At 50.8% G+C, this 23,132-nt stretch overlaps 8 protein-coding genes across 8 annotated transcripts; 4 read left to right on the top strand and 4 right to left on the bottom strand.

Annotated features, from left to right (window-relative positions):
- Window positions 1-1,020: 1,020 nt before the first annotated feature.
- Window positions 1,021-2,519, bottom strand: GGI43DRAFT_370697 (uncharacterized protein). The gene is made up of 2 exons (XM_083202540.1): window positions 2,504-2,519; window positions 1,021-2,226 (listed from the first exon to the last, which is right to left on the bottom strand). Exon 2 carries the CDS (start codon window positions 1,980-1,982, stop codon window positions 1,107-1,109), a length of 876 nt encoding a protein of 291 aa, XP_083060886.1. The 5' UTR covers window positions 1,983-2,226; window positions 2,504-2,519; the 3' UTR covers window positions 1,021-1,106.
- A 1,120-nt stretch (window positions 2,520-3,639) lies between these two features.
- GGI43DRAFT_370742 (serine/threonine-protein kinase) lies at window positions 3,640-8,062 on the top strand. Its single transcript, XM_083202542.1, has 2 exons — window positions 3,640-4,119; window positions 4,276-8,062. The coding sequence occupies exons 1-2, from the start codon at window positions 3,887-3,889 to the stop codon at window positions 7,700-7,702; spliced, it is 3,660 nt and encodes a 1,219-aa protein (XP_083060887.1). The 5' UTR covers window positions 3,640-3,886; the 3' UTR covers window positions 7,703-8,062.
- A 1,418-nt stretch (window positions 8,063-9,480) lies between these two features.
- Window positions 9,481-10,774, top strand: GGI43DRAFT_422704 (HET domain-containing protein; the record flags this gene model as incomplete). Its single annotated transcript, XM_083208144.1, has 2 exons — window positions 9,481-10,482; window positions 10,757-10,774. The coding sequence occupies 2 exons, from the start codon at window positions 9,481-9,483 to the stop codon at window positions 10,772-10,774; spliced, it is 1,020 nt and encodes a 339-aa protein (XP_083060888.1).
- A 293-nt stretch (window positions 10,775-11,067) lies between these two features.
- On the top strand, window positions 11,068-12,441 carry GGI43DRAFT_383542 (WD40-repeat-containing domain protein; the record flags this gene model as incomplete). Its single annotated transcript, XM_083203399.1, has 1 exon — window positions 11,068-12,441. One exon carries the CDS (start codon window positions 11,068-11,070, stop codon window positions 12,439-12,441), a length of 1,374 nt encoding a protein of 457 aa, XP_083060889.1.
- Window positions 12,442-12,548: 107 nt separating this feature from the next.
- Window positions 12,549-14,095, bottom strand: GGI43DRAFT_383543 (GDP-Man:Man(1)GlcNAc(2)-PP-dolichol alpha-1,3-mannosyltransferase; the record flags this gene model as incomplete). The annotated part of the gene is made up of 3 exons (XM_083203400.1): window positions 12,549-13,147; window positions 13,213-13,821; window positions 13,903-14,095. 3 exons carry the CDS (start codon window positions 14,093-14,095, stop codon window positions 12,549-12,551), a joined length of 1,401 nt encoding a protein of 466 aa, XP_083060890.1.
- Window positions 14,096-14,454: 359 nt separating this feature from the next.
- GGI43DRAFT_404269 (ClpP/crotonase-like domain-containing protein) lies at window positions 14,455-15,682 on the top strand. The gene is made up of 2 exons (XM_083205902.1): window positions 14,455-15,049; window positions 15,106-15,682. Exons 1-2 carry the CDS (start codon window positions 14,733-14,735, stop codon window positions 15,617-15,619), a joined length of 831 nt encoding a protein of 276 aa, XP_083060891.1. The 5' UTR covers window positions 14,455-14,732; the 3' UTR covers window positions 15,620-15,682.
- GGI43DRAFT_404270 (FAD dependent oxidoreductase-domain-containing protein) lies at window positions 15,683-17,623 on the bottom strand. Its single transcript, XM_083205903.1, has 2 exons — window positions 16,750-17,623; window positions 15,683-16,681 (listed from the first exon to the last, which is right to left on the bottom strand). Exons 1-2 carry the CDS (start codon window positions 17,395-17,397, stop codon window positions 15,731-15,733), a joined length of 1,599 nt encoding a protein of 532 aa, XP_083060892.1. The 5' UTR covers window positions 17,398-17,623; the 3' UTR covers window positions 15,683-15,730.
- A 31-nt stretch (window positions 17,624-17,654) lies between these two features.
- On the bottom strand, window positions 17,655-22,650 carry GGI43DRAFT_433929 (inositol polyphosphate kinase KCS1; the record flags this gene model as incomplete). Its single annotated transcript, XM_083209820.1, has 2 exons — window positions 17,655-20,196; window positions 20,360-22,650. The coding sequence occupies 2 exons, from the start codon at window positions 22,648-22,650 to the stop codon at window positions 18,321-18,323; spliced, it is 4,167 nt and encodes a 1,388-aa protein (XP_083060893.1). The 3' UTR covers window positions 17,655-18,320.
- Window positions 22,651-23,132: the final 482 nt, after the last annotated feature.

The following is a 23,132-nucleotide window of genomic DNA, read 5'->3' on the forward strand; positions in this document are numbered from 1 at the left end:
ATCAAGACAGCAGAGCGATGGTCCATCTCGCTGATACTGTCTCGCCTCGAGGACACGTCTCAGAGAGGACAAACTATGGGACACGAAATGTACAGAGTGTATTAGTAGTATTATGGTAATTAATAGCATCATCATATATCATTTTGTGCAAGACATCCAGCTCATAGTAGAAAAGCAAAAAGCCTGTTTTACAAGCTCACAATCTTGATAGCATCAAACTCAGTAGTAATAGCAATAGCAAATCGCGCTCTGGCTCACCAATAACCTGCACGCGTCACATCAACCACCATGAGCGCGTATCATCGGCACTTCGTGTCAAGCTCCTCCAAGCTATCCGACCTCTTCCCATCCACCACATTTGGCAAAAGGAAGGGCACACGTGCTCACAAGTGTATGTGTATGACAAACCTGAGTCACGAACTACCACGAAAAGGTAGGTAGTAATCGCGGCGAAAAAGGAGCCGCCGAGTTTCAAGTTGATTCTATTGTTCGCATCCTTCCAGTGCTGCGGTTCGACCAATAAAGACTGCCTGTAATAAATGCCCATCCTTAGCGTCACACACAATGGGCGAGGTCAAATTGTGATACTGTGTACCGTACCCAAACAACGCCCGTTGTGTATTACTAGTATGCCGTATCTAAGCCGTCATGCGGGCCCTAAAAATAGCCTGCTGAGCGAATGACAGGTTACTACTACTAGATATGAAGAAATCAGGCTTCCCAACCAGCCTTTGTTCCCATATTTATTTTCTGATTACCGAATTTGTGGCCATATCCAGCTCTGTCTCCACAATAGCTCCCCGTATTAAAATCCATTGCAATTAATGATACGCCAATATCACATGCTTCCACAAATATGCGTGTCTGTTTCTCGGGGGTGTGGATCGTGTATTTGCCCGAGAAATCGTAAAGTCAATCTTCGACCAGTGCTAATGCAAATGTGAGATTTCGATATTTGCGACGGCTGCTTGCGCGTGCAAGAAGTGAATCTCAGAAACCCATGGGGATCGCCTGGTGTAGAGAAAAAAAGAGTTAGCTATTAGTCTTATAAAGTGTAAATGACATCGATCATCATCGAGGTACATTTTAGATTCTCAACTAGGGGATCAACAAAGACTTACTTGCTTAGCTCCCGTCCATGGCGTCCAAATCTCAATGCCATCGTCACTCAGCCCGGGGCTGCATGGAGCAGGACCGCATAATGTTGCGCCAGTCAACATTGGACAATTGTCTAGTGAATACGATGGCATCCAGAGTGAATCTGCGGTAAAGGTAGCTCGCCCTGGGAAGAAGACATTGTCTATCCCTGTAGCGAGACCGTGCGCGGGGCGTTTCAGCCAGCTCGAGCTTGTTTCGAGTTCGGCCTCGCTTAGTAGAGAATTACCAAGACAGTCAAAGGAATCGATTCCCCGGCCAAATAGTGACGTATGACTGGCTATGTATGTAGATGGGTTTTTGTCGGTGCCCGCATCGTCGGGCTCGTTCGCGTGTGTGATATCAGCCCATATTGATGATGGCATCAGGCTCGCGAGTCTAGAGGATAACGCATAAGTATCTGTTCCAAGTTGACGAGTCCACAAAAGACTTGCCGGTGAAGCGGACGACACGGCCGCGGGTATTGCGGCCATGTCTAGGGGTGCCGATCCGCAATGGTGACAAATTGCAGGCGGCGGCGACCGAGCGCTCGGAGACAGCGTGGAGTTTGTGTTTGTGTTTGTGTTTGAGACTGTGGCATCGCCGCCTTGTTGCTGCGATACGGCGACTCCCGCGCGGTGCCCCGGGATCATGGCATCATAGACGGGATGCGGCGCAGTCGGTCCAGCCGGTACCAGCCTTTCGGATGTTGCCGTAGATGCAGCTGGCTGGGACAGTAACCGTTTGTGGGCCCTGCGCTTTCGTTGAGAAGCAACAAGTTGTGATCGCCTGCGCTGGAGCCGCTCCTCTGGCGTGATATTGAGTGACGGGCGGCCGCGCCTCCCCATATTGGAGCAGGCTGTTTGTTGAGTGTTGAGCGACGGCTATAATTAGGATGCCAAGTGCAAAGTACTACTAGGCAAGGTGTGTCGTCGTGGTGGCAGTTATCGCAGATGGAGGCGTGATTAAGTTTGAGGGCTCAATGGGAGAAAAACCTGATTGGAATGACAACGGAACGGCAGAGCCGGGGTAACTTGTCCGGAACGACAGGAAAAGAGGGGAGATTGGCGCGTCATTGGCTGCGGCGATTATCTAAGCGAACAAGCATCAATCAGCCATCAAGCCTCTAAATGAATGATGTCGATGTCAGTTTGAAGCCACCGTTGGAGAGGGAGGGAAAGATAAGGACAGTCTGCGTAGCGCACAGTGCACTGTGGACGGCACACGGCGCACGGCGCGATTCTGCAGGCTGCTGCCCTCCAAGATGCTGCGCGGTCGCTGATTGCAACTTAGCAGATGTGACTCGTCATTCCACCATCACAGTGCGATCGTTCAATTGGCCGCGACCCAGCACTTATCTCTGCCTTACCTAATTCCATCGCCTGTCCCACATGCGGTGCTCCGACTTTCGCCTTTGCCCACCACCACGGCCAGAGATAAGTGCACAATGCAGCGCCTTGATTCGGCCGCGCTGCGAGATTAATGGCCCGTGGTGACGTCCCTGGCGCGCGAGGTACATGGCGCTCCACTGCTGAAGGTACCCGGGCTGCGGAAGTGGGAAGTGGGCAGAAGAAGGGCCGCTTTTGCTGCGCGATGCCATGTTTTCTGTATGTACGGAGCATGTATGTACGCAGCATGTACGCAGCATGTACGCAGCAAGTAGCCGTGGGCGTGGAGCCAAGCTGGAGCCAAGCTGGCGAGCGAAACCTGGCCGCAGACGCAGAACCATGGGGCGAATGGGGCCACGCCGCTGCAACAAGGTATTGCGAGGAGAAGACGCAGCGCCAGAGTCAGGATACTCAGGGTTCTAAGGGGGCTGCCCAGGTATGTACCTGGCAGCAAGACGGGAAAACAGCATGCAGTGTTTACAAACAGCAGGTAATCGGCATGTACTGCACTCTACTCTGGACTGTGATTCGTAATCTTGACAATCACAAAACAATCATTGCAAATGCTCGCCCGCTTACAAGTAGTGCGGTTAGTACTTGCTAGCGGAAGGTGAAGAAGGTTTAGTGCTAAACTGATCGCTGCCACACTATCAACAGCCAGACGTGCTAATCGCTGCCGCGCTATTGATCTTATCTTTGGTACTTTGCCCCCAAGTACCCGCTCCCTTTTTCCCAACCGTCTGCTCTTCAACACCTCGGCTACAAGCGCTCCTCATCCCCTACAAAGCCGCCGCCTAGCGCTCCCGCCATCCCTGCCAAGGGTACAGCGGCACGCGGTACTCCGTATGCGGCCTGCGCCCCCGCTCTAGCTCAGACTGTGCCAACCGCAAATCCGCTTTTGGCCAGCCCGCTCCAAGGCCGTTCGCCGCCTTCATGCTCGCTTTTTGCCCCATAACCAATCCAACATTGCCCACTTAGTAAAAGAAGCAGGACAAGACTTGCTCGACCTTTGCAACTCCAAAGGCCTCAACTCCCAAAAGTGCCACTCATACACGCCGTCGCCTGCCCTCGCTCGCCGCCGCTCAGTCTCGCTCTCTGCCACTGTCGCATCGCATCGTCATCGCCTGCTTTCCGCCTCGCCCTCTCACCACGCCCGCTTTGGTGCTCCTCGCCCGCCAGAGGAGCCCCTCGACGCAATTTGCACAAGACGATGCTTCGTTAGTGAGGTGCCTCCCTGACCAGCGCTGTGATTCGGCTGCATTCGAGGCATTCTTCCTTCTCGCGAGCCGTCCAGACAATCCTCACGCTCCCCTCCTCGAGATCACCGACAGCACCTCGCTGCGATCCTCCCACCTCTGCCCATCATGGACACACAACAGCCGCAACCGAAGCCGGCTCTCTACACGCAGCTGTCTCAATTGTCTTCGCTTCCCCTGCGCACCGCCAGCAGCACGCCCACGACTTCGCCAGGCCTCTTCAGCCCGGTTGCCAGGCACGCCCACCACATCCCGACCTCGTCCCTCTCGGAGAGCAACACGCCTGCTCCCTTGTTCGACAGCCCCTACTTGCACCCGCTGCAGACTCACCGAGTCAGAGAGTATGTTATACAATAAATTTCCTTTGCGTCCTTTTCTCTGCTTCCGCAATCCTCGTCGAATCCGTTGTTGTTTTTCTCGACGGCATTGCAGCATTGCCTCTACCGCCGCCCTTGAGACACACTAGCTGACTGATTTTTTTCCCCCTCTAATTACAGGACCCATAAAGCTCTCATTGACTCAGACGTCGTCACCGGCCGCAAATCAATCAATCAGTATGAGGTTATCGAAGAAATTGGTCGTGGAATGCACGGCAAGGTGAAGCTGGCCCGCAATCTCGGCACCACCGAGAACGTCGCCATCAAAATCATCCCGCGCTTTTCCAAGAAACGTCGTCTTGGCAAGCTCACGGCCCTGTCTCCCCAGGACAAGACCAAGAAGGAAATCGCCATCCTCAAGAAGATCAGACACCCCAATGTCGTCGCTCTGCTTGAAGTCATTGACGACCCCGAGCTCAAAAAGATTTACATGGTGCTGGAGCACGTTGAGCTTGGCGAGATTGTATGGCGTAAGAAGGGACTGCCCCATGTCTGCTTGTATGAACGTAGACGAGCCGAGCGCGAAATGCGCGGAGAGGCGCCTACCATGGAAGAGCAGCTGTACGACCAGATGCTCGAGAGACGACAAGCCATCAAGGAGATCAAGCGAGCCAAGATGGCCCAAAACTACAGCGGTCCAGCCGAGTTTTGGAGCGTTGAGCACGGTGCTGCCGACGACTTGAGCACCGGAAGTCCTTGGTCCCGTATCTCCTCCAGAGATGATTTTGCTGCCACTGAAGGCTCCATGTCCCAGCCAATCTCTCGCCGGTCCTCTTTGGCCCCCTCCCGGTCTTATTCCAACTCTTCCTCGCCCGGGACTTCAGGCTTCCATCCCAGAGAAGAAGACGAATGGCAGGATGATGACCACGCCACTCCCGGCCCCTCTCAACCAGCAATGTCCACAGCAATGTCCACAAGCGCACTGGACGGATCCGTGTTTGGATCCTATGCAAACCACGACGAGACCATGAGCTTCCGCGAAAGGTCCCCCAGCATGGCTGACTCCATCATCTCCCACATGTCATCCATCGACTACAATCCTCGTGCACACGACCCCTTTGCTGACGACTTTTCCTATGTTCCTTGCTTTTCTTTTGACCAAGCACGGTCTGCTTTTCGCGATACTGTGCTGGGTCTTGAATACTTGCACTACCATGGCGTTGTTCACCGTGATATCAAACCAGCCAATCTGTTGTGGAGCAAAGACCACCGCGTCAAGATTTCCGACTTTGGTGTTTCCTACTTTGGCCGGCCCAACCGTGATGGTGAACCCGATGATTTGGTATCAGAGTCTGAAGCCCAGGATTTCGATGATGACCTGGAACTTTCCAAGACTGTTGGCACTCCGGCCTTTTTCGCCCCGGAACTTTGCTACACTGACCCTGACGAGCCCCAACCCAAGGTATCTGAACAGATCGATGTGTGGTCCCTTGGCGTGACTCTCTACTGCCTCATCTACGCGCGTATCCCTTTCCTAGCAGAAGACGAGTTCCAGATGTTCAGGAAGATTGCCACTGAGGAAGTGTACATTCCACGCAAGAGATTGAAGCCCGTGGATCCCTCAACCTCCCCAGCAGTAACATCTCTTTACAAGCGTCAGAACACGCATCCATACCGCGATGACAACGACGTTGAATACGAAGACGTGGATAACCTTTTGTACGATTTGCTGCGCCAGATGCTCACCAAGAATCCAGAAAAGCGAATCCGCCTCAAAGACATCAAACGGCACCCTTGGGTTCTCCAGGGACTCTCTAATCCAAGACAGTGGCTGGAAGAAACTGACCCGGCCAAGCCCACTCACGGTAACAAGATTCTCGTCAATGAGAAGGAGGTTTCTACTGCTGTCGTGCCTCTCACCTTTCTCGAACGGGCTCGATCTGCTGTTAAAAAGACAATCGCGAGAGTCGTGCATCCATTGGTCGACCGTAGCGAAAGTCGATCACGTCGAAGGGCTACGAGTAGCGTCGCCAGTTCTGGAGGCGACAGCTTGCCGCGACCTGTTCCGGTCGCCGCGCCACCTCTTCCTCCCATGAACCCTCCCACTCCTTACATCGATAGGCGCCGCAGCCTTCACCCCGGCGACCTTATGCCCTCTTTGGATAAGGACTTTTTGTCGAATATCGATCCACGCTTTTCTGACTCTGTGGCAGCTAATGTTGGCGGAGAAACTGCAGCATACGACCCTATGGCGACTGTCTTGCGCCCCCTCGAAACGCCATCTGTCATCACTCGAGGCCGCTCTCACAGTGAATTAGATGAGGCGGCAACGTTGGAATTTCGCCCTTCTGCTAGTCACGTAAATAGCCGCAACGGAGGAGGCACCATCCGTGCAAGAAATGGCCCGCAGTTTTTGCCTCTGACTCCTCATATTGGTGGACCTCACACGGTCCCAGCTACTCCTTCGTATGACAGGCGTACTTCTTTCCAGCTGGAGCTGCCAAGCGCAAGAGCAGAGCTCAACGCCCTAGGACAGAGCAATATTCGCTCCCCCTCTGCAGACCGTAGTCTCTTTGCAAGCCACGACAAACGAGCCGCGCCTCAAGTAGCTCTCAACACCGCAGTGGCCCCTGGAAACATTCCAAACCTGCGAAGCACGCGGTCGATGCGCTCTGTTGATCTGGGGAGAAATAGATATAGCTACGGGCTTTCATCTTCCCCCTTGTCCTCGTCGCCTCATGCCGTGCATCCCTCTACATACCAGCAACACAGGCATCTTCAATCTGATCCCAACTTCCATCACAGACTCCAGGAGCGCCCAACTACCGCTCACCGTGTGGCAAATGGCATTGACATCAAATCATCTTCTACACGCCCCTCCATGAAAAGCCCTGGTCCCGCCTACTCTGCCTCGTATGTTAGTGAAGATGGCTCAGTGGACATGGGTTCGGAGAGTCAGTGGTCACGTCTTGCCCATCAAGATTGGCAATCCGACGCTGCTCAGTCACGCCGAGGCACTATAGAAATTGCCAAGACCGCGAGCACGGATTCCATGGATCATCTCGGAACGCCGTTGACCAGCCCAAGCGAAGCTGCCAGCCCTGTGGTTGCTTGCCCACAAGCAACTAATGCCTCGCAGCGAATGCTAGTCTTTCAATCTGACCCGTCCCTGCCAGCCCTTCTCAGTGGTGCCAGCTCTGTCTCGGCAGATTTAGAAGGAGAGCTATTGCTTCGGCCGGGAACAGTAGGCCCGCAAGGCGCGTTCCTGGATTCCAAAGACTCTCTCACTCCTCCCGCCCTGCCAAAGGAGCCTGTTAATGGCTTTCCCATTGACCAAGTCTTTGAGAGCAACACCTCCATGGAAGGCGTTTCACTGCGAGTGAGCACTGATGACTCACGCCCACCGGCACCGACAAGCCATCCTCACAAAGAAGACGAGGAGAACGATGATGATAGCGATGAGGGACTTTTGCTGATGGCTAAGCCTAAGAAGCGACCACCAGTTACGACCAGACATCGGCCCTTTGAGGCCAGGCGACGCGACACAAACATGAGCACGGCAAGTGATGAAACTGCTAGGAGAGTCGATATCTCTCCAAGATCATGACACTAGGCATAAGTTGGGAGTTTACTTTGGGTGGGCCGGCCAAAAGCGCTGTTCGGGTTTTTTTTTTGTATTTCATGTGAACATTCATTCTTCTTTAAGCGAAATATATATACATTTTATAATTACTGGACACAAAGAGGACTTGTACAAGCGCTAGTGGCATAGGCTGGAATACACTCAATTACGGAGGCAAATCAAATAACATCATCATCTCCAACAACATCATCATCAACATCATCATATCATTATTATCTGCATCATTACAACTAGGGATGGATAACCGGAGCTTCAAGGAATGGACCTGGATCAGACATTATTTTTTTTCCCCTTTTTGTCGAATACCCTTTACTTGAATACTGGAGAATGAAGGAATGGAGGGCAAACTTGGGATAAGGTGGGCGTTGTGCTTTTGCTATTTGCATTGCATTGGAGGCTTGCTTGCTTGAAAACCACTACAAAGAAAAAAAAAACATTGCACGCATCCTTATATCTCTGGAGATTGGGATTTTCATTGCTTCAACTCTTCTTTTTATTTTCGGCCTTTTACTTGCTGTGCTATGAGGGGCTGAAATACATTGGTTCTTGTTATTTCCTCGTCTTTTCCTACTGTTTTTCTTTCCTTGCTTATGAGATTGAGAATTTGATTGAAGTGTGCTGTTTACGTACGTACGGAGTATTGGGACATTGGAGCCTTTTTTGTTTTTAGGCCGTGGGTGGCAATGGGATTGATGGGATTGCTTGATATTCTTGAATGCAATAGAATGATATTAAACATTGGTAGCTACTCATGTAATATGAATGCATATTTCTACTCTACTTTGTTGGATTGTACTTTCTCTCGCTGTGTACTAATTTGTAATGACAACTCGAGGATACGTGCCTCTGGTCGCCACCAAGCTGCGAGGTATCACAAGTAATTTAGGAAATTATTATTCAACACCCCAATTTCATAATCTAGCACCCCAGCTGTAGCTGAAGTTGCGAATTTTAAACAACTACTTCTACTACCTCTACTACCTCTACTACCTCTACTACCTCTACTACCTCTACTACCTCTACTACCTCTACTACCTCTACTACCTCTACTACCTCTACTGCCTCTATTATTTTTAAGTGTTATATATATTATATATATATATAGGTAAGTGGACTGGCCGGGTAATTCGATTACAACAGGGGTGTTAATAACAATTCCCTTGATTTGGTGGCTGTACGAAGTAGGGACGATGTATGTCGTTGGGGCACAACACGTGCACGTTCAAGCGTTGACATCCTCGTAGCTTTTTCTGCCCTTTTCCCTCTCAAAACTTCATATATTCATGTCAATCCACAAAAGATGTCTAGTGAGTAATACCAGATACGCCTTTCTTAAGACAGAAGATGCTCTGTTAACGCCTGGTATAGGCTTTCGCTCTCAGGCAAGCTGCATAAACGCTTGTAATTGGTCGCCTTGTCCAAGATCCCACCCTCTTTGCATGCCTTACCCAGTATAGCTACCTAAAGATTCATTAATCCCAATGGGCACCTGTAAGTACTACCCAACTATATATGTTGTTCCCCGCACCTTTCTTATTAAAATAGAAGTCTACAGGGCATTTTCTACTCTCGCCATGGCGGCCCAATTCAATATATTTTAAGAGACTTGCATTCTACTCTGCGTCTTATGCGCTTTATATTTTGCTTCCAAGGTTAGAATAAATTCGATATCAGGTCTCGACTGAAACAACGCTTCAAACGAAATTATTTCTGGTTTATAATCCAGTACTGTTGTTCTCACCATGCGCCTAATCAACACTGGAACATTCGAGCTGGAAGAATTTTCGGACGTTGAGCCCCCCCCGTATGCGATTCTGTCACACACTTGGGGCCGTGACTTCGAAGAGCTCACCTACTTCGATGTTAAAAATGGAATGATCGATAAGCCAGGCATCGGATCATTCAAATTTCGGCATTGTTGTGAACAGGCCCAAAAAGATTCACTTAAATACGCTTGGATCGACACCTGCTGCATTGACAAAACCAATTTGGTAGAGCTTGGCGAAGCGATTAATTCCATGTTCCGATGGTATAGTCTCGCTACTGTCTGCTACGCCTATCTATCCGATGTCCCAGATAACGATGCCCCTCCCGCTCCTGAATCTGAATTTCGGATAAGCCGGTGGTTTAAGAGAGGATGGACTTTACAAGAGCTTCTCGCGCCCAAGCATTTGCGTTTCTATAATTCAGAGTGGCACTGCATAGGCACCAAGGGGAGTAGATGTACTGTCATCCAGGAAATCACTCAGATACCGCGTCAATTCTTACTGGGCGTTGCTGAATTGCATACTGCCAGCGTTGCACAACGCATGTCTTGGGCTGCACAAAGAGAAACAAAAAGAGCGGAAGATCTTGCGTATTCCTTATTAGGAATATTTGGCATAACAATGCCAATGATATATGGCGAGGGCGGCAGAGAGGCCTTCTTTCGACTGCAAGAGCAGATTATGAAGACGACTAGAGATGACTCTATCCTAGCATGGGGCCTTGATGTCGAACCATCCATTAGTAATCCTCAAAGACCCAAAGATGGAGATATGTTCATTTATGGAGACATATTAGCAGCCACTCCGTCAGACTTTGCACACTCAGGGCAGATTATCACTCGAGAGCAGGCCACCAATCCTTTACACTCACTCGATATTTTTGGCGGTAGTCTTCGCGTCTACTTGCCGCTACTTGCTACTGAAAATGACGAGACTTTTGGGCTGCTCAGCTGCGGTCCTAAATCTGATGCACAACAAGTTGTTGCTATCCCTCTTGCCAAGATAAATTCGGCGGTGGCGAATGAATATGTGAGGCCAAGGGGATCACCTTTAATGCTTCACCCAATACCTGCATCTGATATTTTGCCTGAGCTTATCCACATCAAGAAAGATGGCCAAAGGAATATAGTGACAAAGAACCAGTAGTATATATTTTATGATGAGGATCTATTTGCCAAACTCGGCTTGGATATAATTGAGGTGGTACCTAAAAGGTGCTGGGATAACTAACTGTCCCTGATTTCGCTAACAGGTTCTGATCAAATATTGATTCGAGTTCGTCAAAAGAAGGACAAGAGTCTCGATTTTGTGATAATAATCGACTTTTATCAGTTGGATGCTCGTATTGACCTCCTATGCTGCGTTTTTTCATGCCAAAGAAGAACCGGGCTAGATGAGATAGCTGGAAAGTTTCAAAGAAAGACTCTGGAGGCGTTCAGACAGATAAGTGCCAGCAACGAGTATTTACACCTGCGCATTAAACTTGAGCCTATAGAGGAAAATCTAACCTCTATTACACCTAAAGAAATGACCAGCCCGCCGTACTATACTATAAACGCGACAATGGCATTAGAAAACTTGGATACAGTGCTAGAGTCAATAAGACTGCTGTGGGAAAGGAATAAAAACGATGCGGACTTGAAGGAGCTGAGACAAAGGGCTGAAGATGGCAAAAGCCGCTTAAGACACATTGAGGAAGAGCGAGAGATGATAGAGAGTGAATTCAAACGACTCGAAGTGAAAAAGAAAGCGCTCATTGAAGAAGAGGAAATAAAAATTCAAGAGATTCAGGGTTTGGAAAAGAAGCAGGGAGACATCAGAAAGGGGCAAAAAGAGATACCTGAACAAGTGGTATATGCACAGAAACGACTGAAGGAATATTACCATACCAAAGGCTGTGAAAACGGCTGGACGCCGCTCCGTTCGGCCATGGAGATTGGCGACGTCGATATGATGGATATGCTATTTGATGAGATTACCGATATTATGGCGGAAGACAAGCGGTGGAGCCGGTGGATTACTGCTTCTAGAAAAGGAAGTGTCGATGAGATTCGGTCGCTTATTGCCACTGATGAGACTGAGATTGAGCATAAAGATGGCATATTTGGGCGTACACCGCTCAGCTGGGCAAGTGTGAATGGCCACCGAGATGTTGTTAAGCTGCTTCTCGACACGAACAAGGTGGATTTTCACTCGAAAGACAATCATGGTCGGACACCACTGCGTTGGGCCTCGGAGAAAGGATACTACAATATAGTACAACTGATGCTTCAAAGAGACAAGCCTGACTCTCTACGCCAAATCCGCAACTTTGACCAGCTTTGTTCATTGGCTTTCTCACATGACTCGAAATTAATAGCAGCGGGATCAGAGGACATGACTTTTAAGCTCTGGGACAGCACAACTAGCGAATGTCTACGCACATTCCAAGGTCATACCGACTTTGTGCTTTCCGTTGCCTTCTCACACGACTCAAAATTAGTATTATCAGGGTCATCTGATTATACCATTAAGCTCTGGGATAGTACAACTGGTGAATGTCTACAAACATTCCAAGGTCATAGAGGTCCTATTAATTCAATTATCTTCTCGCATGACTCGAAATTAGTGGCATCAGGATCAGGTGATGGGACCATCAAGCTTTGGGCTAGTACAACTGGTGAATGCCTACACACCTTTATAGATCATAAGGAATCTGTGCTTTCAGTTGCCTTCTCGCACGACTCAAAATTAGTAGCATCGGGATCATATGATGGCCATGTCAAGCTATGGGCTAGCACAACTGGTGAATGCCTATGCACACTCAAATGTTCTGGTTATAATACCTCCGTGGCCTTTTCACAGGATTCAAAGTTGATAGTAGTAAAAGGAGTGGATCGTATACTACTTTGGGATATATCAATAGTCCATGATTTCGTCACCATCTGGGTATATTAATGTCTACGATGTTTGTTCTTCTTTTAGTGTAGTGAGAAACAATCAGAATGATGAAGCTAATGTACATGAATCAAAAAGAAAATAAACTGCCAAAAAATATCAACCATTTATAACAACTGAACATAGATCGCCAATGCTGCCAAAAAGAGAGAAATCACGATACCAATTGGCATTAATAAGGATGGGCGAGAGTGCTTTTGAGAGAGAATCTCATTTATAGACGTCTCAAGACGCAGGGACATGTTATCGCGACCAAAAAGAGAGCGCACACGTTCTTCGCCATCAGTGCCCATGCGGTGAACATCTTGATCAGGCATTCCCAGTACGTCGCGCATAACACGAGACCAGGCGTCAATGTCTTCAGGGTCGCGCAGCCAGCCGGTTTTCGAATCCCGTATTGTCTCGACGGGACCGCCCGTGTTGGCAGCGAGGACGGGCACGCGGGCAAGCATGGCCTCGAGGGGCACAATGCCGAAATGCTCGTTGGAGGGGGTGTAGACTAGGAGGCGAGCTACACGCAGGAGTGAGGTTTTGACAGAGTTTGGTATAGAGAGGAGGAAGAGGACGGAGGCATCGCCGGGAATGGAGGAAAGGGAAGTGGTGTCGAAGGATGTGACGGTGTGATGTTTTAGTGAGTGGGAAGAGGCGAGGGCTTCGAGTTCGGTGTGGTATTCGACATTTTCGGCAACTCGGGGATCGTAGCCACCTGAATTTTGGTTAGTATTATGTATAAAGCCAAAGAACAAGAAGAAGAAGAAACACGTAACATACCTGCTAGAACAAGACGCACTCCTCGGCGGTCCGTCTCAGGAATGGCAGCAAACGCTTTGACAGCTAGTCCAATGTCCTTTTTCCGCTCGAATCGATTGATACTGAGAATAACCTTATGATTGCCGCCAAGCAATGCTTCATCACTCTCAGACGAGTTGTTCTCCTTGACCGTAGTGTCCACGCATGGATACACCACTTTCGTGTCCACCTTTTCCTTCAATCGCGGCCACGTTCTCGCAACAACGCCCTTTGTAAACTCTGAATTGACAGCAACAGCCTGCGCAAATCCCATAGACCACTCTTCAATCCAATCAAAAGGCAGTCTGTAAAGTCGTTTCAGCGCTGACTGGCGTCCCTGCGCGAGCAAGAGGTCTGGGAAGTGGCAGTAGAAGAGAATCGGCGCATCGGGGGAGAGGAATCGTAAAAGCGGTAGGCCGGCGGACAATTGGTCGACGACAAAGGCGCGGGGCTTGAGAGCTTGGAGTTCGCCGGAGAGCGCTATCTGGACGAGGAGCTGGAGGTGGCGCAGGATGGCGCAGACGATGGTGAGGCGGTTGAAGATGGACATGGGGATAGGCCATTCGCCGTGGACGCGGACATCGAGGGTGCCTGGGTGGTTGAGAATGGATTAGAATTGTTGAATTGTTATACCATCAATCAATTTTGATCACAGGTGCATCTGCCACTCACCATCGCGACATTCGTCAAAGCAGTGGTTGCGATCGCAATGGTTGGTAAAGATGACAACGTGGTGTCCGCGCTGCTGCAGCCCAACCGCCGCATCGACAACCAGCCGCTCCGCACCGCCAATCCCCAAGTCCGGATGGAAAAAGACGATTGTGCCGTCCTGAGCAGCAGCCTGAGCGCCAGCTTGTAAAGACATGGCGACAGAGATAAAAGGGTCTGGTGTTGTTCAAAAAGATGGAACTTGGCTTTTTGGAATTGGAGCAAGTTGGAGCTTGACCAAAGCAACAAAGGTCCATTGTGGGGTAAAAGGGTCTAGGCTGGAAGCAGCTTAGTGGTCGATGCCCGTTTACAGCATTCCCTCAATTCGGGAATAACCAAGGGGCGCAGAGACGCGGTACTTGCAGCACAAGTACAGGGAGCTGCCGAATGGTGCTGGGTTGGAGCTAAAACGCGGCACGGGTATCACATGCGACGACATGCCCCAGATGTACCACTTTATTATCTAGCAGCAAAACGCGCGATGGGGAATGCTCGGATTCAACCTGTTTAATAATCGCAGCTGATGCCTTGGTAAACCGAATGACATGTCAAGCAAGCAAGGGCTTGGAGACTGGAAACTTCATAGATCTAGGTTTTATTATAGTGTATTTTGAGAGCTTGGGGTGTCATCGCGCCCTGTCTCCATACCTGTTGGAAAATGCCGAGGTAGATGAGAGCCTAGCCTCAACACTCGACCACCGCCATAATCCTTCATACTCATAACCCTTTTTCCATTCTCATTCATTTTTTGCAACTTTGGTTTCTTTTCTCATCAAAAATATACAGCCTTCATCATGTCCAAAACTCTCTTCACCGTGCCAATCCCTCCCCAGGGCCCCCATCCCGGCGGCTCCATCACCGTCACCGAGCCCTCACCGGCTGTCTACCTTCTCACCTTCATCTCACCCCCAGACAACCGCCTCACCTCCGCTGTGTGCAAGGCTCTCCTGGCAGCTCTTGACCTCCTCGAGTTTGGCGGCCACGCTCCCGGTGTGCTCATCACCACCAGCGGCATCGCCAAGTTCTACAGCAATGGACTGGATCTGCAGCATGCCATTGAGACAGAAGGCTTCTGGGCCCTGTTCTACTCTGTCTGGCAGCGTCTGCTAACGTAATAAACCAAAACCCCCGGCTTTTAATACATCACTAGCTAACAATACACAACAGCTTCCCCATGCCAACCATCTCCCTCATGAACGGCCACGCCTTCGCCGGCGGCCTCATGCTCGCCATGGCCCATGATTACCGCCTCGCCCCCTCGCCCAAGGGCTTCATCTGCCTCAACGAGATCCTCTTCGGCGCGCACCTCCAGCCCGCCATGGCATCCCTCTTCCGCGCAAAGCTGCCCTCCAACGCAATCTACCGCAAGGTCGCCCTCGAAGGCCACCGCTTCACAGGCCAGGAGGCCGTGGACGATGGTGTCGCGGATGCTTTGGCGACAAGTCTGGAGGACGCGCTCAAGTTTGTGGCGGAGAGGAATTTGCTGGAGAAGCCCAAGAAGGGCGTGTACGGTGTGATTAAGAGGGAGATTTACAAGGATCTGGTCCAGGAGCTGGCTGGTGCGGGATTGGAGGCGGAGGAGAATCGGTTCAAGGAGGATTCGAGAAAGGAGGCTGAGAGGCAGGAGTTTGGAAAGGTGTGGGTTCAGCAGTGGAAGAAGGAGAATAAGGCGAAGCTGTAAAATTGATGTTATAGAAAGCCTTGTTATTCATAATGTAATATAAATATAAATATATACATATATCCTCTTGCTTCGTTCAACTCAAACTCTCTCTTTAATCATTCATTTTCATCAAACCTCATTCGCCAGATTCGTCAAATCCGCCCTCCTCAGCCTGGCCTTGTCAACCCTAACCTCCTCTATCGGATACCACTCATCCAACTTCCCTCCAGGCCGTCCCACAGCCTCCTCCAAGTCTTTCTCCTCCAATCCCAGAATCATGATGGCCACCGCTACGCCACTCAGCCAAGCCCATACCATACCTTCTCCATTGAATCCAGCAGCCAGCCACTGTCCAGACGATCCCTTTTCAAAACCGCCTTGGCTTGTTTTCTTTGAAAGACCCGATATCTCCATTTCCGAGGGAAATTTTCCGACAAAGGGGAGCATGTCTCCGGTGAATCCCATAATGCCCGTCCATGCTCCCTTCAGCTCACCGCCAGCACCCCATTTCGGCTCATATATTGTCGCCATGCTTCCTCTCAGATGCATCAGCGGAAACGCATCCGTCTTACTATCATCCCAAACGCCAATCTGATCCAACCCCTCATCTTTACTCCTAAACAACCCTCCCCCCAGCATCAACTCTCCCGCAGACCCATCTTCTCCATCCGGTCGTTGTATCACGTAATCGAATCCATTACCATATATAACAGACCACGATCTCCCACCATGACACACCGGCTCAAATCCACTTCCAGGTTTCTGTGCCGTCATGTGGCCAATCACACCCGTTAAACAACCTCTCACGGCGGGATTTAGATGACCTGTGTAGCCGTTTGTGGCGTGGAGGATGTGTTTTGCGCGGAAAGTTCCGCGTGATGTGTGGACCATGTATGGTGTAGAAGCTGCTGTTGTAGTATCGCTATTTAAAGTGATGGATGAGACTGGAGTATGTGTGCTGATGACAAGGTTTGGATATCGCTTGATCAAGTCATTCCACGTGCTTGTAACAAGACGGTATGGCCAAAGAGCACCCGCCTTGTATGAGATTGCTCCAACAACATGCTGATTCACTCCAAACTAAATATTTCTCACCAGTCAGCATTATCCTCTTATAATTTCGAAGCTTCAATCCATCGTCAACTCACCTTTTCTCTCGCCTCATCCGCCTCCCAAACAAAAGTCTCATACTCTGGCATAAACTCCTTCAACTCATCCGCACTCTTCTTCAACTTCTCAAACATCTCCTTCTCAAGACACACATCCACCGTCTCAACTTCTCTCACCTCTCCCCACGGCATCTCTTTGCCAACTTCCTGCAGCACATCCAAATGCCTCATCTCCATCCTCACAACCTTCTTCGCCTTTTCTTCTCCAAGCGTCTTTCTCAGCCGTGCAAACTCCTCGTGAGGCGCGCATTTGATGTGTCCGCCATTTCTCGCCGTTGCACCGCTGCATAGTTGTCTTGCCTCTAATACCACTACTTTTGGCGCTTTTGCAGGTGATGTTGATGATGAAAGCTCGAGCACCGTCTTCGCAGCAGCAGCGCCGGTGATGCCACTCCCGATGATTACCACATCCGCCTCCTCAGGTAAATCGCCTTGAATGTCGCCAATCTCTGGAAACGGTGGATTCTGCATCCAATATGACACTGTGGGGTTCTCAACAGGAGCAAAAGGGCCGGCGTGGACTCGCTGGAGGAGAGCTTGGTACTTTGCGTTGAGAGCCGAGAGCGTGCGGATAACGCTTGTGATGGTGGTGATGCCGCCTTGAAGATACGAAACAACGGCACCCATTGTTGAATATATTATTTGCTATTCTCCTCTTTTGGTTTCAATTAACAAGTTAATGGCGAGGAAAAGGGTCAATTGAGGCTAATACACAGCTCTGGAGTTGTGTGCTATTTACATGCGATGTATTGTTCTAAGAGATCGTAGCCGATGCTGGGTTCTGACTTGGGCGACATTAGCGGTCGGGGGCGGTGCACCGAAGAACTCCGCATCTACTTGAGCCGCCAACTTTTACGCACCATCAATCACTTTTCTCGTCTCAGTTCTCATAAGTAAAATTCATTCATTTCAATTTTTTTTATCTACCGCTCTAAGTATCAATCTCGTTCCAATCCATAGAAAAAAGAAATGGCAAAAAGCACAAAGCAAATGGAACCTGCGCCCCGAGTATTCGCCTCATGCCGTTCCGTCCATCCGCCAGTCCGCCAAAGGGAAAAACACTTATAATAAAAACATGTAGAGTAGAAGCATTTATCATGCGGAACTGAGAGATGCTTCGCTCAAATCCGTAAAACGAATGGTGCATGGTGTTTTCCTTTTCCTTGGCCACCTGGCCATGAATACTATCCGAATTGGTGTTTTTATAGATGAAACCAGCCTTATGACGACAAGGTATATAAAAAGAAAAGAAAGAGGAAGAAAAATTCTCAAATAGCATGCTAGCATTACAAGAAAGCTTCATAGGTCGTCGTCATTCGCTCAAGCACAAGTCGTTGATGAAACTTTGATAGCTCATCACGCTAATACGCTTGGTCTGGTATCCATTGTAAAAGAAATGAAAATCATAAACAGCAGGTCGTAGTAGCGTCAAAAGAGACAATGAAAAAAAGTGTAAAGCAAAACAATTCGAAAAGAAAAGAATGGAAAAGAGAGAAAGGTATAGAATAGAGATATCGATGCAAGCTCGAAACTCCTCTGTATAGGACAGATTATACACTCATCATTCCCTCATCTTCTTCGTCGTCAATAGACAACATCATAGAATCACCACCTTGACCTGAGCTCCATCCGCGAGGGTCAAGCCCCAGCTCGGCTCTCGTGTCTCGCTGGATCTGCAAAAAGTACTTCCTCAGACTCCGGAGACCCTTAAGAAAGCCAGGGTCTGGTTGGTTGGGATGCTGCGGTGGGCATGGCTTGTCCTCCACCTTATCCAGTGGAGTGAGGCTGTTGGCAAAGTCTGCAATCTTGAAATCAATCTCCCGTTTGCTCTTCTTCTTCCTAATTGCCACCTCTTCAGTATCGGTTGCCGCATCTGTCATGGACTCGTATGCTGTCTCGTATCCCCCGTTCTCATCAGTGGCATCGCCGTCATAGAACATGAGGAGACTCGCAGCATAGAAGCGGTAGCCGCGCAATTCGCTTACGATTTGCTCTAGTTGTGAAAGCTTTCGCAAAATGATTGGGATATGGTGAAGAATAGAGTGCAAATCAACACCGTTGTAGAGAAACTTGGTGAGGGCAGCCTGGAATTCGTTGCCAGCCTTCACTTTTCGGCCAAAGTACTTGTCTTGGAAGTCATACGTTTGAGTCTTGGAATTCCAGACTTGCAGCCCGCAAATCCGCACTCCAAGCTCCGCCGAAGTCGTCCTCTTGCACTTTTCTTGCTGGGATTTTTGCTTGCTAGGAGAAGCCTCAACGCCGTATTGTCGAGTACCCATCTTGAGATCCATCATGCAAGGTCGCTTCATGCCAGCGGTGAGGTCTTCCAGCAGTAAAAAGTATTCTACTCTGTCGCGCTGAGTTTTCGCTTCCTTGGGGTTGTTTGGTCGAAGAACTGGTCCAAATTCCACAGATGGCTGTTGCAAGCCATCTGAAGCTACAGCCGAGTCGTCTGTAGGCTCAGGCTCCTGAGCAGAGATGGGAGCATCAGAGATTGCATCTTCAGTGCCGGTTCCGTTGGCAGCTATGACATCCGCTTTTGGTGCTTCTAGTGTAGCGTCCTTGTCTTCTCCCTCGCGCTTGTAGTCCATGCCATCGGCCTCTTCATAATACTTCAAATCTCCTCGTGAATCGCGCACATCCTGGGGCTTCCGCCGAAGTCCACTTCCAGAATACCTTCGCTTCTTCTTTGCTGTCAAAGGGTTGGCCGTTAATGTTTCTGGTTCGGGAGCACTAGTACCCGTGACATCCTTGACTTCAACAGGGGCCTCTCTTTCGATTGCAAGGTGGCTGGCTTGGGACTCGGGATCGCTCATCTGCTGCACGAGTGGCGTCAATGGCTTTACAGAAATGGGCGTGATCCTGCGGGTCTCCTCAATCTTAGTAGGGCTCTCAGGGGCCTGAGCAAGGTTGGGATCCGAGTTGCTAGTTCGGAGTAATCGCTGGAGAGTTGGCATAGGAACAGCTCGCTGATAAGGGCGTCGATGCTTCTGAACTGCAATTGGCTGTTTAAGGAATGCATCATTGAACACTTCATTTCGCAGTCGTTTATTCACCGTTGTAGCTCCCCAGCTATTAGGGCGCTCTTCCATGTGGGGTCGCACGGGCTGTTGCGACGCAACTGGCGCTTCTGAAGTTATCCCGGAGAGCGACGTGCCCCGGCGGTGCGACGGGTCTAGTACGGGCGTCGGTTGGAGAAGGCTGCGAGGAAGGATGTGCCAATTATCGTCGAATGTTACGGTAGGGATGGGTGCATTAGAGCTGGCAAGCGATTGGCTGATGATGCGCGCAGGGGTGGATGGAGTCTGTTCAGCCTCGCCGTTACCATTTGAGTCGGGATGACGTTTATCAGCCGCATCATCTTTTCTAACGGTGCTCTTCCTCCGAGGCTTTCTCTGAAATGTCACATTCAGCACTCCAATGTACCTAAAAAAGCGATGAAATTAGCATCCAGATTACAATTTACATCATGAAAAAGACGGGCAAGGTAAACATTAATTCAATGCAGGAGGCGGGAAAAAAACGGGAAGAAATATAATGATGCCGGCATTGGAGATCAAGGGCCGGGGAAATTTTATTAGTAACATACCGGGGGAGGAATGGTAGCAAGTCACGGTGATATCTCTCAATGGTTTCATAAAACTCGTTTTCTCTGTTGCTGAGCTGCTTACAGACGGCTCGGCGAGAGAATCGCCACAGGGTATTGTGGCCACCAACTTGGTGCTTGTATGGGATCAGCTCAATGGCTTCTAGAGGTCGGCGTGCTTGATGCTGGTGGTCATGGACATGGTCTTCATAGTGGGTCACGGCTCGGGGCTTAGTAGGGGTAACTTGGTTCACTTCGGTCTCAGTGTCCACGACAGCTTCGGTTGGGACATGGACTTCCACCGGGAGAATCTCTCCACGGCGAGAAGCTAGGCTCTCACGGGATGCAACATGTGAAACCTGATAGGAACTGTCATCCTTTTTCTCCTCTTCCATTTCCATCTCCGGCTCAGGCTCATCGGCCTTGACCAGCCAAGGATGATTTTTACTCAGCGAGTGCGACCTAGGCCGCCGAATCGCATCACCGTCACTACCCTCACTCACGCTTGCGTCGCGGCTGTCATTCAACTCCTGATGGGGCAGGAACACCGCCGATGCAATCTTCTCCTCGCCAGACTCGTCAGCTTCTCCATCGCCTTCGGCATCCGCCTCTGGGTCAGATTCGGCATCGAAGTCGGTGGCACTGGCATCGCCATTGGTAAGAGCAGTGGCAGGTTCGTGGATGTGACCGTTGGCATGGCCGATATCCGAGGTTTTGACAGTGAGGTTGGCAATGGAGTCGGCCTCGGCGCCCGCATCCTTGTCGCCGGCAATGTCTTGAAAATCGCCGACCTCGGAGACGTCATGTGATGTCGGCTGCTTCTCCACTTCGGTGTCTTGGACCGTATCCGGCCCCACCTGAATTCCAGTCGGTGGCTCCAGCTTGGCCTCATTATGATCTATTGGTGATTTCTGTGTGAAGGCGCTTTCGCCACCAGTTTCTTCAGCTTGCGGTAGGACAGAGCTAATTGCTTCTTTCGGTGAGGTAAGCGCAGGCCGCACATCAGAGGTGCGGGAAGAAAAGGATTCCGCTCGTGTGAATTTTGCGGGCTGCACGCGGGAGTCTGTGGCTGTGAACGTCTTTGTGGGTTTTTGCGGCAACTCCTCGGTTACCGTAGCTTCCTCGTCTATTGTCGGCACATGCTTGTCGCGATGGGAGGCCTTGCCATCCTTCCGACGTGCCTTGTCCTCTGGGGGAAGGCCCTCTTTGAAGAATCGCAAGCTGTAGCTGGATTTTCGGCTTCGTGCATTGTGCTCAACACCGGCAATGGCTTCGGCAACCGACTGCTCTACCAGGCCATCCTCTTCGCTGCCATCACCAGAGCCAATGGACCATATCTTCTCCGTCTTCTCAGAAGTATCAAGCGTTTTGTGTCGTTCCTGGCGTGAGTCTTGTGATCCAGTCTCGTCGCCTGCGTCGGTAGAGACCCCGGTAGACAAGGCAGCACTGGTATAGCTGCCATTGGTAGGCGATACCGAATCATTGTGGTGTGATGAATGATGGTAATGTTGTGACTTTGGTGATTTGTTGTCGTGCTCCAGCGACGCTCTCCCTCGGGTCCGGTCTAGAAATTCACGGTGTTCTAAAAGCATATCTTTTGCGTGGCTCAAAATGTTGTCCGATTTGAATGACGAGGATGGAATGGAACGGTCTCGTGCAGGGATAGTGGAGGTAATCGGAATTGTTGTGGTGGTGGTAGCTGTCGCTGTCGTCGTTGTCGTCGCCATTGTCTTGGGCTGTGATACGCTCCGCGTCAGGGCGCCGTCGTAGTCGAGGTAGTCTGATGCATCTCGGGATTCTGTCCAGGGAGTGGCAGGCGTCGACCGAATGGGTCTTGCGGGCAGCTGGTCGACCGCTGGGGTTGCAGAGGCGGAGGCCGGCGTAGATCTCGTCGACTTGTCTGCCTGTGTCTGTGATTGTGTCTGTGATTGTGCCTGTGACGACGTGCTAGTGTTGGGCGTCGAGTTGGTCCGCAGGATGCCTCGAGCAGATGCCAAGGCTTGGGAAAGCAGGGAAGGGCCCATTTGTTGGCGCTGGCGGGCGGTGCCGCTAGGGGCAGGCTTTATATGAGGTGCGGCAGAGGAGGCAGAAGCAGAGGGAGAGACGTCTCCTTCGGCTGCAGAGGCGCTCCCATCTGCTTGGTTCGCGCAGCCCAGGGCCGGGGGGGCATCTGCATCATCGTGCTGGTGGTGGTGCGGCTGCCGCTGGTCCTGGCGGTCGGGTCGGACGTGGGCCTGGGGGCTCAGCAACGCAGCAGGTGCGGCATTTTCGGCGTGTGAAGGCGAGCTCGACATGGGGAGGACATCTGGCGCGGCAGAGCGTCTGCGTGGGAGGATTGATTCGTGGCAGGCGAGTTAGTCGGGCGTGAGACGCTCTGTAGGTTGCAGAGAGGAAAATGGAGTGAGCGCCAGGTTTTCCTGGCAGAAGAAAACGGGGGGAACTCAAAGCAGCGCCGCCAGGTGGGGCCTCGATGGCTGGAGGCCGCTAAACTTACAGGCGCAGAGGGTGCGGGTACAGGTACAGAGCCGCCTACCTGGCGCAGCTGCAGCGCTGTTGAGCGCTCTTGAGGCGATCCGACACGCCTCCCGACGGCCCCCTAAGCAGCAGCTGCCGCCGAATCATCCCCACCGCCCAGCAGCACGTTGGAGGTTGCATGACGGCGACTAGCCGCAGGGAAGTTTTTTCAGGGGCGGGGCGCCGCCGTCAGTGGGAGGGGGCTGCTGAAGCACAAGGCACGTTTGCGGGGTCTTAGTGGTTCGAAGGTGCTTTGCTACAG

The sequence above is a fragment of the Trichoderma evansii genome, assembly GCF_050947405.1.
Source record: "Trichoderma evansii strain SZMC 28006 chromosome Unknown GGI43scaffold_9, whole genome shotgun sequence".
In the NCBI taxonomy this organism is placed as follows: domain Eukaryota; kingdom Fungi; phylum Ascomycota; class Sordariomycetes; order Hypocreales; family Hypocreaceae; genus Trichoderma; species Trichoderma evansii.

What these genes read in the sequence shown, in the direction of transcription:
- GGI43DRAFT_370697 (XM_083202540.1), bottom strand. Translation starts at nt 1,982, where the DNA reads ATGGGGAGGCGCGGCCGCCCGTCACTCAATATCACGCCAGAGGAGCGG.
- GGI43DRAFT_370742 (XM_083202542.1), top strand. Translation starts at nt 3,887, where the DNA reads ATGGACACACAACAGCCGCAACCGAAGCCGGCTCTCTACACGCAGCTG. An exon ending in CAGACTCACCGAGTCAGAGA is followed by an intron (nt 4,120 to 4,275) that starts GTATGTTATACA and finishes CTCTAATTACAG; the next exon opens with GACCCATAAAGCTCTCATTG.
- GGI43DRAFT_404269 (XM_083205902.1), top strand. Translation starts at nt 14,733, where the DNA reads ATGTCCAAAACTCTCTTCACCGTGCCAATCCCTCCCCAGGGCCCCCAT. An exon ending in GTCTGGCAGCGTCTGCTAAC is followed by an intron (nt 15,050 to 15,105) that starts GTAATAAACCAA and finishes AATACACAACAG; the next exon opens with CTTCCCCATGCCAACCATCT.
- GGI43DRAFT_404270 (XM_083205903.1), bottom strand. Translation starts at nt 17,397, where the DNA reads ATGGGTGCCGTTGTTTCGTATCTTCAAGGCGGCATCACCACCATCACA. An exon ending in CGGATGAGGCGAGAGAAAAG is followed by an intron (nt 16,682 to 16,749) that starts GTGAGTTGACGA and finishes AGAAATATTTAG; the next exon opens with TTTGGAGTGAATCAGCATGT.